The sequence below is a fragment of the Rhincodon typus genome, chromosome 2 (genome assembly GCF_021869965.1).
Source record: "Rhincodon typus isolate 14 chromosome 2, sRhiTyp1.1, whole genome shotgun sequence".
Taxonomy (NCBI): Eukaryota; Metazoa; Chordata; class Chondrichthyes; order Orectolobiformes; family Rhincodontidae; genus Rhincodon; species Rhincodon typus.
This window is the reverse complement of record NC_063333.1, coordinates 120,656,350-120,670,858: the sequence shown is the minus strand read 5'-3', so window position 1 is coordinate 120,670,858 and position 14,509 is coordinate 120,656,350. Positions and strand designations below refer to the sequence as shown.

Here is a 14,509-nt window from a genome sequence, read left to right as displayed (position 1 = left end):
GGTGCTAAAAACAAAAACATTCTGCAATTGACGTTGCCAATGTCAAGATTAAAGAAAATGGAGTTAAACTATTTGATGGGATTGAAATGTATGAGGGGGTATATGAAAGATTGATCATGCTCAAGACAGATAAGACTCACCCAAGTAGGGCACATCCTCAATTGCAGAAGGAAGTAAAAAGGTGGATATAGCACAGGCTCTGGGCACAATCTTCCGTTGCTCCTTAGATATTGGAATGGTGCCACAGTGCTGGAGAATTGCAAGGTATATTCCTTGTTTATCCCAGACAAAATTAATTGACACTTGGAAAAATGTGTATTGAAAATTACAACCAAATAGTATTTTGGTAATGATTAATTATTTGAAGTAGCAGAAAGGCTTGATTAAGGCAATGTAGTTGATTTGCATTTAACAAATATCACAAGATAGATATCAGCAAAGTAAAAGCCAAATGTGATTAAAGAGACAGTGCCTATACAGATAGTAACTAAAGGACACAAAAGCAGAGGGGAGTGGTAACATAGACACAGATTCACCACACCACTGTCTTTTTTGAAATATGTTGATAATCCAGACAGGAAAATTTCAAACTTTAGAGCCATGAAGTTCCAACAGGGACTTAAGGGAATAATAGTCATGTGGACAGACACAAATGGTGATTGAACTTATTCTAGAAAATTGTCATAATGTTTTCTAAGGACAAATAAAGAATGGCAATGCAAGCTAAACAGTAGTAATTTAAGAGATGCAGGAACAATCTGTAGACTTATGCACAGAGGTCTTGCAAGACAATAAGGCTGCTCAGAACAAGAGATTTCAGGAGCACTGGGTTTTAAGCATTCTTCCTGTAAAGCCGAAGTTATGCTAAACCTCTATAAATCATTGGTTAAGTCTCAGCTAGAGTACTATGTTAATTCTGAACATAACAATTTGGATTAGATTTTATGGTCTTAGCAAGGCTTTACTAGAATGCTACAAGTGACTTGTAGCACGTGAATAGATGAGAATCTGAGACTCTTCTCAGAGGTGGTTAGTGGGCGATTTAATATTCAAAAAAAAAAATCAATAATTGATAGATTGAAATTGAAACAGGAGACATCTAGAAACGGCTTCCACTGGTCTAAAGGACAGCAACCAAAGGACACCGGTTGAAGGCAACAGATTAAAAAAAGTTAGCAGCAACATTAATTTTTTGTTATTACATTTATTATATAATGAGATAGAACAACTTGGAAAGCAATGCTTGAAAGGATGCTGGAAATACAATCCTTTGTGATGTTCAAATGTGAATTACCAAAATACTTAAGGCAAAAAGAGTCTTCAGGGCTGAGACAGTGTGACAAGCAGGACATATTAGATAACTTTTAAAAAGAGCCAAGTCAGGCTTGATCACTCAAAAGATTCAGTAATCAAACAAACTTGCAAAACAGGCACCAGAGTTCAATGGCCTACTCCCATTCCTAGAGAGTTAAGGTTTAAACCATCATTCCTGTCACAAATGTTTAGGTGCACCAACTATTGTCAACTACTAATAAACCCTTCCTTTTAACAATTACTTGCCATTATGATTACCCATACACTTAGTCAAATTGTAGACATTGGGAGTTTATATTTCTACCGTGTAACATCGATAGAAAATGAACAATTTTGATTGACACTGCCCGCTTCAAATCTGTGAAAAAACCACCAGAATATTAATTTGTGCACAAGTGCATAGAGAATGGTACAAGAGGTGGCAAGTTTCTTGAAATCATTTCTCAAATCAAGTAGTCAAGACCACTCTCTACAGGTTAACTACTTGGAAGGTTGCTTGTTGAAAGTTGTTATCAAGAAAATGATTATGACTTCCTTCTGAGTGTACTTAATATACTTCAAATGAAACTTTGGCAAAGCATCTCCTGTAATGCCAGGCTTTTCCCAACTAATTAGAAGTTAGCTGAAGACATTAAATTAATGTTTATCAACAATTACAAAATGTTACATACACAATCACATACATCCAATATGTATAGGGCAGGCAAGGAAATGTTTAAATACTTGCTAACATTACATGAAATTGAATACCCTTAAAAAGTATGGCTGGCAGAAGATGGCCGGGTTTCAAGTCATTTGTGGTTTTATAAGGAAATTCAAAAATTAGATTAAAAGAATAGGTTTGTTGAGAAGTTGTAAATAATAGTAGCCAGAGGACTGACAATACTTCAGAAACTAGGAAAGGCAACCAAAACGTTGATAAGTAGGAAAAATTAGAATGAGAGTAAACTAGCAGGAACATAAGACACTGGATGTAAGGACTTTCACAACCAGTCTCCTTAAGAGTTGAAGAAAATTTTGATCCCTTAGAGGTAGAGGTACCGACAGGAGAAACTGGGGAATGAGGAAATGGCAGAAACATTGAAGATTGTTTATGTTTGTTTTCACAGAAGACAAATTAAATACCAGAAACAGAGGGCAATCCTGTGGGTTAATGTGTGAAGAGCTTAAGCTCACCAATATCAGCATGGTAAAAAGAAAGTATTGGAGATACTGAAAACAAAAATCCAATACATCCTCAGAATCCAATGGCCTACATACTACGGTTTTAAAGAAAAAGAGTGCTGCATAGATTATGATTTTCAAAAATCCTCTAGATTCTCACACAGGCTCAGCAGATTGGAGCTGAACAAAACTATCACTATTCAAGAAAGGAATAAAGAGGTAAATTAGAGAACTATAGGCCAGTTAGCCTCACATCCATCATCAGGAAAAGTGTAGGATCTATTAGGGCAACTTTAAAGTACTTATAAGATCACAGTATGATCAGGCAAATTTAACATGATTTTAATAACATGCTTGAAAGAAAGTACTCAAGTTTTGAGGGGATGTAATTAATACAGTAAGTTAAAGGAAACCAGTAGATGCATCATACTTGGAATTGCAAGGGCTTTCAATAAGGTGCCACACAAAGTTAATATACAAGTTCAGGGTTCATTTTACAACTGAAGATTTGTTTTTCAATGCCTCTAACCCCACTTAAACATAACAACCAAGGTTTGATATTACATGCATTTCAACTGAGACAGGTCAGCTGTGAAATACATAATCAATAGACACCAACTTTTCCTACTTTAAAAACTACCTGTATTTTAATTTTGGATGAAGGATGTACCTTCTGAAAGAAATGCTGCTGGCACTGTCAGCAGTAGGACGTCCCAAGTCAGCTGTAACAATAACAAACTGTAATGTTCCACACCATTAGCCCTCAAAATGTCATCCCTGCTTAACTACCATTGTCTAACTTAACCTCTCGGTTCCTAGGGTTGCAAAGATAGTGTCCTTACCTCTGGTTTCAAGTTCCACCTGCTCCAGAGGTATGTCATAACACATCTAAACAGGTTAATTTTTTAATCAACATCACCTCTTTCAAAAAAGAAGAAAAGCTGTCATTTGCTTATTCAAGTGGGCTGAAATAATATGACAATTCAAAGCAAGGCAATTTCTTTGTCCTGGCCATTAACTGTTGAGATCAGGGTAATTGGTCTATTCAACTAATCTGCTGTTTATGGAACCATGCAATGTAAAGTTTCTACATCATCCCCGATCTTAATTAATCAACTTGAAAATTAATTTAGATGGAGGAAGTTCTTGCGTGATGTCCCTATTTCTCAGCCAGGAAACCCAAGTTCAATTCCCACCTGCTCCAAGACTTGTGCAGTAACATCTCTAAACAAGCTGATTTTAAAATGTAAAATATGTTAAACTTGGAACACAGCATCAGGCCATTTATACAGCTTTTTTTGCAAACTGTTATAATTTTCAAAAGGATAAAAGAACTTAAAAATGCAGCTGTAATTGACCAAATCAACAGCTCATTTTCAGTTTCTAAAAATAAACAGAGCTCCCGTGCGATAAATGGTTTGTTGGAAGTCATCACCCACATTAAAAAATTAATCTCAAACCCTATCCAAAGCAATAATGATTTTCTGTAGCTCAATAATAAAAAAATGACGTTTTATGTCAATGAAGGTTTAGGTTTGAATTTACCTATCCAATCACTTGAATGAGCTTTGATAGCTTTTGATTTAAAGCTGCCTGAAGGAAAACCACCAGATGTAGTTCAAAATTTGTTTAACAGGAAAACATTGGCACAAAACAGAGAAAAACAAAATCAGCCAGGTTTTGCCAGTGTTCTAGTCACAAATAATAATCAGGTTTACAGCAATTATTCGACCCACTAGTTAACTTTTTCTGAAAAGAAGTCATTACAGCAATATCTAAAACTTCACAAATATCAGAATAAATTCCAACTTGAATTTGTAAATATTTTTATTCTATTAAGATAAATCAGATTACACTTACTTTTTGGACTATTTGAGCTTCTCATTGCAACCCTTCCTTTTCCTTTTGGAGTACAAACATCAGTAGCCAGGTACTGGTGATCACTTTCTTCCAACTCCAGTCTCCTCTTTGCCTATTGAAAGAAAAATAAACTACAATGCTTCCAATCAACCCATCTCACATCAATTCTCTAAAGATGTCACATAATAAAAGAGGAGCTGATACAAGTTTATTAGTTCTGTATACCAGGCCAGTTGGAAAGCAAGTATTGAGAAAGTATTAAAAGAATTAAGCAGCATAGGTTAAGATACAGATGTGAAATAAATAAACAAGATAAATGCAAGATAGAAAGAGTCTTAAAAAACAAAATGGAGCCCAAAAGAATTTTGCAAAATAGACTTTCATGGGTTACTTTCCAAAACTAGGATAAAACTCCAGCTGAATAGTACTGTTTTTCAATTTAAACAATTTCTAACTCAATGTTATCTCACAGCTGGACAACGCCAGAACTTTTCCTACCGTGGAAAACTCAATGCAACACCAACACCAAAGAATACTGGAAGTTTTTCTTTAAAAAGCTTGGAGACCACAACAATAAACAAGAAGCTAAAGCAAAACAGTTATGACTACAGATTCAATGAATGCACTAAAAATTCGAATGCCTTGTAAACGTGCCTACAGTCCAACCTGGATTTTGTAATTTCATGGGCAATGAGCAAGTCATTCACATTTGCATCAATGAAAATTCAGCCTGGCCCAGATTTATTTCAACTGTATTCAACTGCAATAGTAATAAATATTTTAACCTCAAGTTCAATTCTGGAGTCAGAATAACCACTGATTAACGTCTAAGTCACTATAACTTCTAGCAGAACATATATGCATAATATTAATATTAAAAAAGTAACAAGACTAAACTTGCAACTGGAAGCATTTGAGGGAAGCAAGGGGACAGTACCAAGGACTGAGGAACAGAGCAAAGGAGAGGATCTGACTTCGTTCTTCAATAAAATGCTTCTTCCTTGGTACAACTACCAGACACTGAAGATGGCTCTAAAGATGTACATGTATTCACTTTGAATCCTTTCACAGGCAGCAGGAATTGCTGTCTTGGCCAACATTTATTGTCCATCTCCAATTATGCTGGAGGTGATGGTACTGAGCTGCCTTCTTACATTACCACAGTCCATACAGTGTTAACACTCCCACAATGCTTTTGGGAAAAAGTGTTTCCAGTTACAATGAAGGGATGATATAATTACAAGTCAGCATGGTGTGGGACTTGGGACAGAATCTTGCAAGTTGTGCCTTCTTAGAAGGTATAGGGAGTAGGTTTGAAAGGTAGTTCAAAGGAGCATTGATGAGTTTTAGTGGTGCATCTTGTTGACAATACAAACCGCTGTCACTGCGCATCAGTACCACTGTGGAAATATTGAAGGTGTGGGTGGGGCACTAATCAAGGGGGCCGCTTTGCACGGAATGGTGCCAGGCTTCTTGGTTGCTGTTAGAACTGCATTCATCCAAACAAGTGAAGTGTTCCGTCACACTGCCAGCATTTGGAGTAGTCAAATGGTGAGTTACTCAAAGCACAATTCCTAGGCTCTGAACTGCTTTTGTAGAGTTTCTTTCTTAAAAATAGCTAGTCCAGTCCAGTCTTTGGTCAAAGGCTAAAAAAACCCACGATGTTATTAGGAGCTGATACAGGGATGGTTAAGCCATTGAATGTCAACTGGAGAGGATTAGATTCTCATATTGGAGATGGTCATTTCCTAGCACTTGAACAGCAGGAAACGTTTACGAATCACACATCAGCCCAAGGCTGTTGACATCTTGTTGCATATGGACGTGACTGAATTATTATGAAGAGTTGTGAACGAAGCAGATCAAGGTAGTCGAGACTTGGATACTACCCCAAGGAACTTCTGCAAGGTCCTGGGTTTAAGGTGACTGACCTCCAATAATCATGTTGCTTCATGCAAGAAATGATTCCAATCAGTGGAAATCTCTCTAATTACGACTGACTCAGTTTTGCTGGTTCTCTTTGTTGCAATCAAATGATGCCTTGGTGTCAAAGGTAGGAATTCTCACCTCACCTCAAGTTCATCTCTTTCATTCAAATTTGGACCAAGACTGTCATGAGGTCAAAGACTGAGGGGACCTGGTGGAACCCAAATTCAAACAGCAGGTTATTACTTTATAAGTGTTGATGACTTCTTTCAACAAATTGCTGATGAAGAGTAGACTTAAGACAAGAATTGGCTATGCTGGATTTGTCCCATTTTCTGTAGACAGGACAGGGTATTGATATTTTCTAATCAACCTGTTGACAGTGATGTCAATACTTACCTCTGGAGCAGGTGGGACTTGAGCATTGACTTCCTGTTATGGACCAGACCAAATCCCCTCAAAATACATTAAGATAGTCTAGATCCTAGCTTATTTTAAAAGCACTACTGGACAAACTAAAAGCACAAACAACTGGACTTTTAAAAAAACAACAATTTTTTTAGGTAATTCGGTAAAATAGATTGTCTCACATGCGATTCTAACAGCAGGAAGAGAACCCCAGCTTCTAGCTGTAACAGAGGAATAAATACTTCCACATCCAGCTTCAAGGCCCCAGTAACTGCAGAAAGCTAAAAACTAAAAATTGACGTTCTATGGAAGCTTGACCCCAACCCATTCAGGCTGCTTCTAGTGTTGCAACTTCAAAAAAATCCCAAAGGCATCACAGATAACAAGGTGTAGAGCTGGATGAACACAGCAGGCCAAGCAGCATCAGAGGAGCAGGAAAGCTGACATCGAGTCTGGACCCTTCTTCAGAAATTTCTGAAGGGTCCAGACCCGAAATGTCAGCTTTCCTGCTCCTCTGATGCTGCTTGGCCTGTGTTCATCCAGCTCTACACCTGGTTATCTCAGATTCTCCAGCATCAGCAGTTCCCACCATCTCTGAACCAAAGGCATCAAAAGTGCTTTTCTTTACGGATTTGAGCAAACCACTCCTCACCTCGGTCTCAACATTTCTTCAAACAAAAAAGGACAAATACACCTCTTGACCACAGTATCATCAAATGAGTTCAGAGGCAGAAACACTACCAATGCACAAGAGCCCTTACGACATGGGCATCCCATGGATAACAACTTTCATTGTAGTAATTTATTAACAATCTCAAAACTTGTACATAGCATTCAATACTTGCCAAATATATAAATGAATGATGGGCAGAAAACTTCAGTATCATGCACACATCTGTACTACACATGGTAATCATTCACCTCTCCATTGCTTCAGCCCTCCCCATTTATGTAACCACCTCCAGTTGTCCAAGAACTCAGCAATTCTCTACATCTGACCTCTTACTCAAGTTGATTGGTGGCAATGCTTTCAGCTGCCTCCGCTCTAAATCATAGAATTCCCTGCATAAATCTGCCCCTGTAGAATACTCCTTTCAGACAGAAAAGCTATTTTCTTATTTGAGAAATAAGCATTAGTCAGGACACTAAGAATTTACTTGCTGTTCTTCAAAATAGATTCGTGGTACATTTTACATTAACCCAAGAGGGTTAATGAGGCTTCAGTTTAACTTCTCATCCAAAACATCACACTTCAATGTTGTAAAAGGATATACAGGGCTAATATTGAAAAGGCTAATATTGAGTAGTGCCTGAAGCATCATCCACTGAGTTATATGGACTAGGGGCAGAACAGTTTAGGATCTCGAAAGATAAGCCCTACGATCTCAGCCTTCAAGAGTCTAATATGATAAACATTGTTGCAACGTAACTTGTATGTAGTTACTATTATGCAATAAACCACATCTTGTTTAAGACAAGGGACTCTGCTCACTAGACTCCTTCTAGCACACTAGACCAGGAGAAAGGACTGTGACAGCAAATTTACCATATAGCTCATACATCATGAAAACAGCAGAGACAATTCATCCTAAAACACAAATTGTGCACCAAAATATGAGGAGCTGCTTGCAAAGTTCCATTTACATTGTGTTTCTTAATTACTGGCAAACCTGCCCCTGAGTCCCAACAGCCACTTTCAAGTATACCCACTCTGCATGTGTATCATTCTCTCTCGTTCATGCTCTATGTACACCAAACATATGTAAAGTGGGCTCCCAAAGTCATACATACAATGTTCTATAGATGTCTATTGCATATGCACATAAATGGGTTAAGAGCACTCAGTCTTTGCACTTCTATATGCACACTCCACTTCAGTTACGGCACAATTTAGCATGAAGAACCATAGAATTTCTCAATTCTGAGCAGTGGAATTCAGCTGAATCATTAATCCTACAATGTAATCAATTCAGAAACATGGAACACTATCTGTATTTACTGCAAAATCATTCAATAAAATAGACAGTGCAAGTTGTTTAATTGCACTCAAATCAATCCAAGACAGCCACCTGAATCAAAATTAGTTGACAAATAAACTGTTTGGAGGTCTATAGTGAAGATTTAGGACACCTTTCAAATCTGTTGGTAATTGCTTCTGCATGCCCAATTCTCCTTCACAATGTGCAGGAAATAAACATGTTTGATTAAATGATTTGGTTCAGAGACTTGCCTCACTTGTTACAACAGTCATCATGCATTTCACAAGTTCACGCTATTTGTAAATGGGCAAAGAATGCCCCAAAATAAAATTAGTGTAAAACACCATCTATTTTCTAATGAATGCTTGCCAAAGTGTGAATGAACAGAACAAATTGTAACAAACTTACTATCAGAAAGTGAAATCTTAAGGTGCTTTAATTTTACTACCCTTTTGAAACTAACACCAGGAATACACAATACTAGACACTTCAACAGTTCTTCAGCAGTCCGAATCTACTGACTATATACTTCTCTGCATTCTGGAGTAGAAGAAACACCACAACCTTGCAATTATACAGCCCCTTTATTCAAAAATTTGTACCAGAAGACTTCACTAATGTCCAGAAAAACAAGTGGCAGTAAGTCCTACAAGTGTATATTAGCAGGGCGATCAGAAGCTTAAATGTTTGTTTCCTTCAAAATGTAAGAAAAACGAATACCCAGAATCAATTACACCTGGACTCAAATGGGTGTCCTAAATTGTACCATGGCAACATCCCTACTGTCAGAGGCCATTCATCAACCAACCAGCAATTTCTCCAGCAGTATAAATCATTCCTTTTGTAACTCAATATTCTTGGCAATTCTGCTTGATGAGCGAAAAACAGATGCCTCAGTAGTGGTTTTCTTAGCAGTATTCAAGTTGCGTGCTATCAAGTGACTGTTGGTATCCTGAATACTGAATTAAGAACTCAAAACGAGCAATTTAATAAAAAGAAGCTAGCAATCTTTAAGAAGAGAATGAGAATACAACTACTGCTCACATTTGAGTCAAACATCAGAGCCACAAACCAACCATCGAGCTCTGCCTGACAGTGGTCAAAGATAAGGATGCAATCAGTAGTGAGGGTTGATGTTTGATAGAGACCCAAGATGACAGCCCGAACCCTCCCACCATTTAGTTTAAGCAGAGTCTGGAGGTTGAACAAGCTCTCATAATACAGGGATCACAAAAGGTGTTTAAAAGAGGTGGCAATGCAGAGCTGGCTGTCATTAGCCCATGTATGAAAGCGAACGTCTTGCCTGTAGATAATGTATACGCAGTCAAGGATAGGAATTCCACAGCATAGGAACAGAAGCTACAGCAAGTTACTCTAGATGCTGGAAATTAAGTAAAAGCAGAAAATGCTTTTAAAAAGTCAATGACCTGCCATGTTAACTCAGCATCTGCAAAGTGGTAAGCAATCTGATTTAAGCCCTCACAGCATTTTGCGTTTTTATTTAAGCTATTACTGGAAATATTCTGGTTATAATCAGGTAGTTAAGAGTAAAACTAAACCAGCAGTTTCAAATTGGACGATGAAGAGGATACATTGGTTGGAATTGTGTGGCAGCCACAATCTGATTACGCCATCTCCTCAGCTGACAAGCTGTAATCCATGTTGAACACCAGTTGAAAGAAGCAATGGGAACGGCAAGGACACACAAGTGTGTTGTGGTAGCTCCAATACTCAAGAATGCCTCAGTAGCATCACTAAGAAACCTGACTATCATATCTGTCGGACTAGACCTACAGCATGAAGTTGCAGAATCAAAAGACTTGATCTGGCAAATGAGATGCTTTTCAGCCATCAGGGCAGCATCCGGTCCATCATAGTCTATTGCAGGTTTATCAAAATGTCCTTGGCTTCATGGACACTCAATGTGGGTACTTTTGTGCATGAAAGCATGCAGGTGCAAGCAAGCAAAAAAGGCAGCAAATGGAATTTTGGCCTTCAGTGCTTAGGGGTTAGAGCTTCAAAATAGGGGAAGTTATGTTATGACTGTACAGGGTGATAGTGAGGCCATACTTGCATACTCTACAATTTACTGTAATAGAATAATTTATTGACACGTTTATGAAAATTGAGTAAAATGTATACAAGTCACCATAATTAATCCAGTGTGCTTTTAATTACATACAAAACAGTAATACATACAAAATTAAGGGTTAACAAGGCGTAGAGCTGGATGAACACAGCAGGCCAAGCAGCAGAGGAGCAGGAAAGCTGACGTTTCAGTCCTAGACCCTTCTTTATTAAGACATTAATTTAGACAGATTTCATTTTTTTGTCCCAACCACAGCTTGATTTCATACGTGGCTAAAGAACGCTGCCTTAACTCCACAGGTACTGAAGCTGTCCCCAAAGCCGCAACAAGGAGGAAACATGCGGAAGCAGCCCCCACTGCCACTGACCAGATCCAGAATGCCACCTCTGCCAAAAGCTTTAAATCATCACATCTAAGAAAGGCTATAATGGCACTGGAGACAGTTCAAAAGAAATTCACTTGGCTGATTCCTGGCATAAAAAGGGTTGCCTTATCAAGAGCAGCTAAACAGGTTAGGCCTTTATTCATTCAAATTCAGAAGAATGACAGGTGATCGAGTTAACTGTTGTTAACTTGAGGACATCTTAGTTGCCAAATACTAACCATAGCTGTTGGAAGGAACAGCTAATCCATTGTTGCGTTCTCTCATTAACAGTAGCCTTTTCAGAAAGATAGTTGCCATGGTATGTGAAGAGTTCAACATATCCCATAGTCTATACTTCAACATGTCAGAAATAGAATATCTGGCTAAAGAAATGTGGCCTGAGACTTTTTTTAAAAGCAAAATTCAACCAGGTGAAATCTCTTGTATTCAAAATTGAAGATATTGAGGATGACTTGCAAATTTGGTGCAGAGTGGGCAATGGCACTGCAGATCATGCATGTCTAGGTGATCAACTCAGTCTGACAAAGTGCTAACTGAAGCCAAAGTGTTTTGAATCTAGGCAGTAATCAATACTGACTTCAAAAAACAGTTGATCAGAGGTGATGAATAGCACACATACAGTAACAGCAGCTATCACAGAGCCTTGCTTAACACCAGCCTGATTTTGAAAAAGGTTTCAGATCTCCCATTCAAGACAATTGCAGTCATATCATGAAGCAGTTGCTAGATTGTGAAGCTTCATGGACACCCAAGTCTTTAAAACACACAGTGATTCACAACTCTGTCACAAGTGCTCGCATCAGGTCAACAAATGCAACGAAGAGTTCCTGATATTGTTCTCAACATTTTTCTTGGTGTTTCCATGGGAATAAATATCAGAACAGAGCCACTGTCTCCAGGTGGTTTGCTCAGGCACAGGAAGTAAACAATTCAGGACACTGTCAATTTTCTCTATCGTTGGCACAACATACTTTATCCTCCTTCAAGGATACTTAAAATACTCCATTCCAAAGTTGGTAGGATCGAAAAATCTGTACGAACATTGTGAAATCATGATCTGAGCACAAGGTAACCAATCATCAACTTTTATGGCGGAACGTCAGTGCTGCAGGCTTTGTTCTTTATCTGTCTGTTTGTTGTAGCTCTCTCATTGATGGTAGTTCACCCATGGATTCAACCACAGGGTACTTGGCAATAGCCAGGTTACAGGCAACAGCTGTCAATGTGGATTCACAGTTCACTCCAACATTGACCAATGTCACCCTTATGGAAGGCAATATCCTGTGTGCAAAGGAGATTTTGGCCATTTGACTTATGTCTCAAGGAGGCCCTGTAGTCTTCATAAAAGCTTTGCATATCAACAAATGCACAGTCAGCATTACTGAATCTCTGACTGTCTTATCCCACCATGTCCTTTATATTACAGATTTGTGTTTAGGTGTCAGCTTTGAGCTGTTAGAAAACTACATTAGCAAAATTGTGACCTTGGGCTATTCTGCCAGGCAATGGAGGGTACTCTTTTTTTCTAGTCTAGAAAGTCAAACATTTTCAATGTTTCGCTCAATAGTCATGATGACGATTATGCTTGAACCCAATAGCCTTGGCATAAACATCTAGTACAGCTGAGTTTATTTCATCCCTCTCACCTTGAATGAAGTCAGATACACGAAAATTTTCCAGATTGGTTGTGAGCTGTACTTGAAATTCCTCATTTCAGTCAGGCTGTGATCATCTTCCTCTTGGATGTTTGGGTCTTGGGTGGATGCGCTTCATTGATCCAACAACGCAATGATTTATCGAGAAGGCATCAGTCCCGTATATTCATCAAGTGACACAGACATCACCTATATGTTTGACACAAACAAATATTCCAGGAGGGGGTCAGTGCTTTGATCCAGAATGCCTTCATGTGGTTTTGCATTTGTCATCCAGTTGGAAGAGGGTGTATGTTATGACAAAATCATGCTGAGTGCATACCGTCAGCAGGAGGATATAATTTACATGGCTTTATTCACCCCGATTTCTCCCCCACATTGGTTCCTTTCCAACCTGATGTTAATACTCCTAGAAGAATGATCTTTTCATTTGGTATAGCAGTGGAGATTTCTCCAAGGTCAGAATAGAACTTCTCCTTAACAGCTGCATCAGTATCAAGGATCAGGGCTTATGACAGTGATGCATACTGACTGTGCCTGAGCTGTAGCTGTCTTTCATTTATACAAGTGTGAAGTTCCAACAGTGTACCCAAGACCCCATCCTGAAGGGCAAAACTAACTTCATGGGCACAAGGGTCACTGTCAATTTTTCCTTTCCAGTACTGTAGGTGTACTGTCTGTTCTTTCATATTGCCACTGTTCAGGAAGGCAGAACTCACGTAGGCAACAGTCCCCTAAGCTCCATGGACAGTTAGAGGTTCCATGCTCAAAATAAAAAAAAAAAAGTTTTTTGAATACAAAATGATTTCCAAGTACAATACCCCAGCCAGGAGAAAGGCAGGACAATCTACTATCAAGACACTTTTCGTAGTCCCTTCCTCATTTGGAGTGAGCAAAGGGTATCCTGAAAATGACTATGCAGAAACAGATGTTGCTGTCCAATCTTGTGTTATAACTTCACCAGGTTGGCACCTCACTTTTGGGATGGTCTAGTGCTGCTCCTGGCACGTTCTCTAACACTGGATGAATTTGGGTCAATCGCCTGACTTGATGATAATGGTAGAATGAAAAGGTGTTGGTCACGTATTATGTTGACTACAGTTCTCCTACTGCTGGTAGCCCAGAGCACAGCATCGATAACCGTTTTGAGCATTGTCCCAAGGCAGGTGTCCAAATACTACATATGCATCCATTGCCTGTAAGCAGATCATCAATGAAATATTCCCATGTTCACAATAATTTCCAACTCACCAATGCCAGAGTTTGATAAATGGACTTTGTAGATATCTGCGTGGGGACCTTAGGACATCACCACTACGTAACGATCTTAACAGATTGGTGGTCAAATGTTGATGCACGAAACCGCAATGATTGGTACCACCTTGCTAGCTAAGGCGCACAAAGGTCTGCCTTCAACCATACTGGCAGAGGAAATCTTTTTTGACTTGTGCTCCAGAGTTAACTGCACCCCTAGTCATGCTGTACCAGTAGAGCTACAGCATTGGAAGTTTCCTGACAATGGCCCAGTATATCCTGTCAGCAGAAACAAGGCAATCTAAACTGGCCAGTTACCACCAGTCTACACTACTTCATCAGTGAAGTTACAAAAGATGTCAACGACGCTATGAAGTGGCACTTTAACAACAAGCCTGCTCACCAAGAGTCAGGTTGGGTTTCAACCAAGGTCGCTTGGCTGAGCTCGTCAAAATATAGATCCAAAAGTTAACAA

The 14,509-nt window shown here is 38.8% G+C and overlaps 1 protein-coding gene across 1 annotated transcript in view; it reads right to left on the bottom strand.

Moving 5' to 3' along the window:
* e2f3 (E2F transcription factor 3) overlaps positions 1 to 14,509 on the bottom strand; it is a 46,401-nt gene that overhangs the window by 15,807 nt on the left and 16,085 nt on the right. The window contains exon 2 of the mRNA XM_048606007.1: positions 4,339 to 4,450. Within this exon, the coding sequence (XP_048461964.1) occupies positions 4,339 to 4,450 (112 nt within the window). The remainder of the gene's footprint in view (positions 1 to 4,338; positions 4,451 to 14,509) is intronic.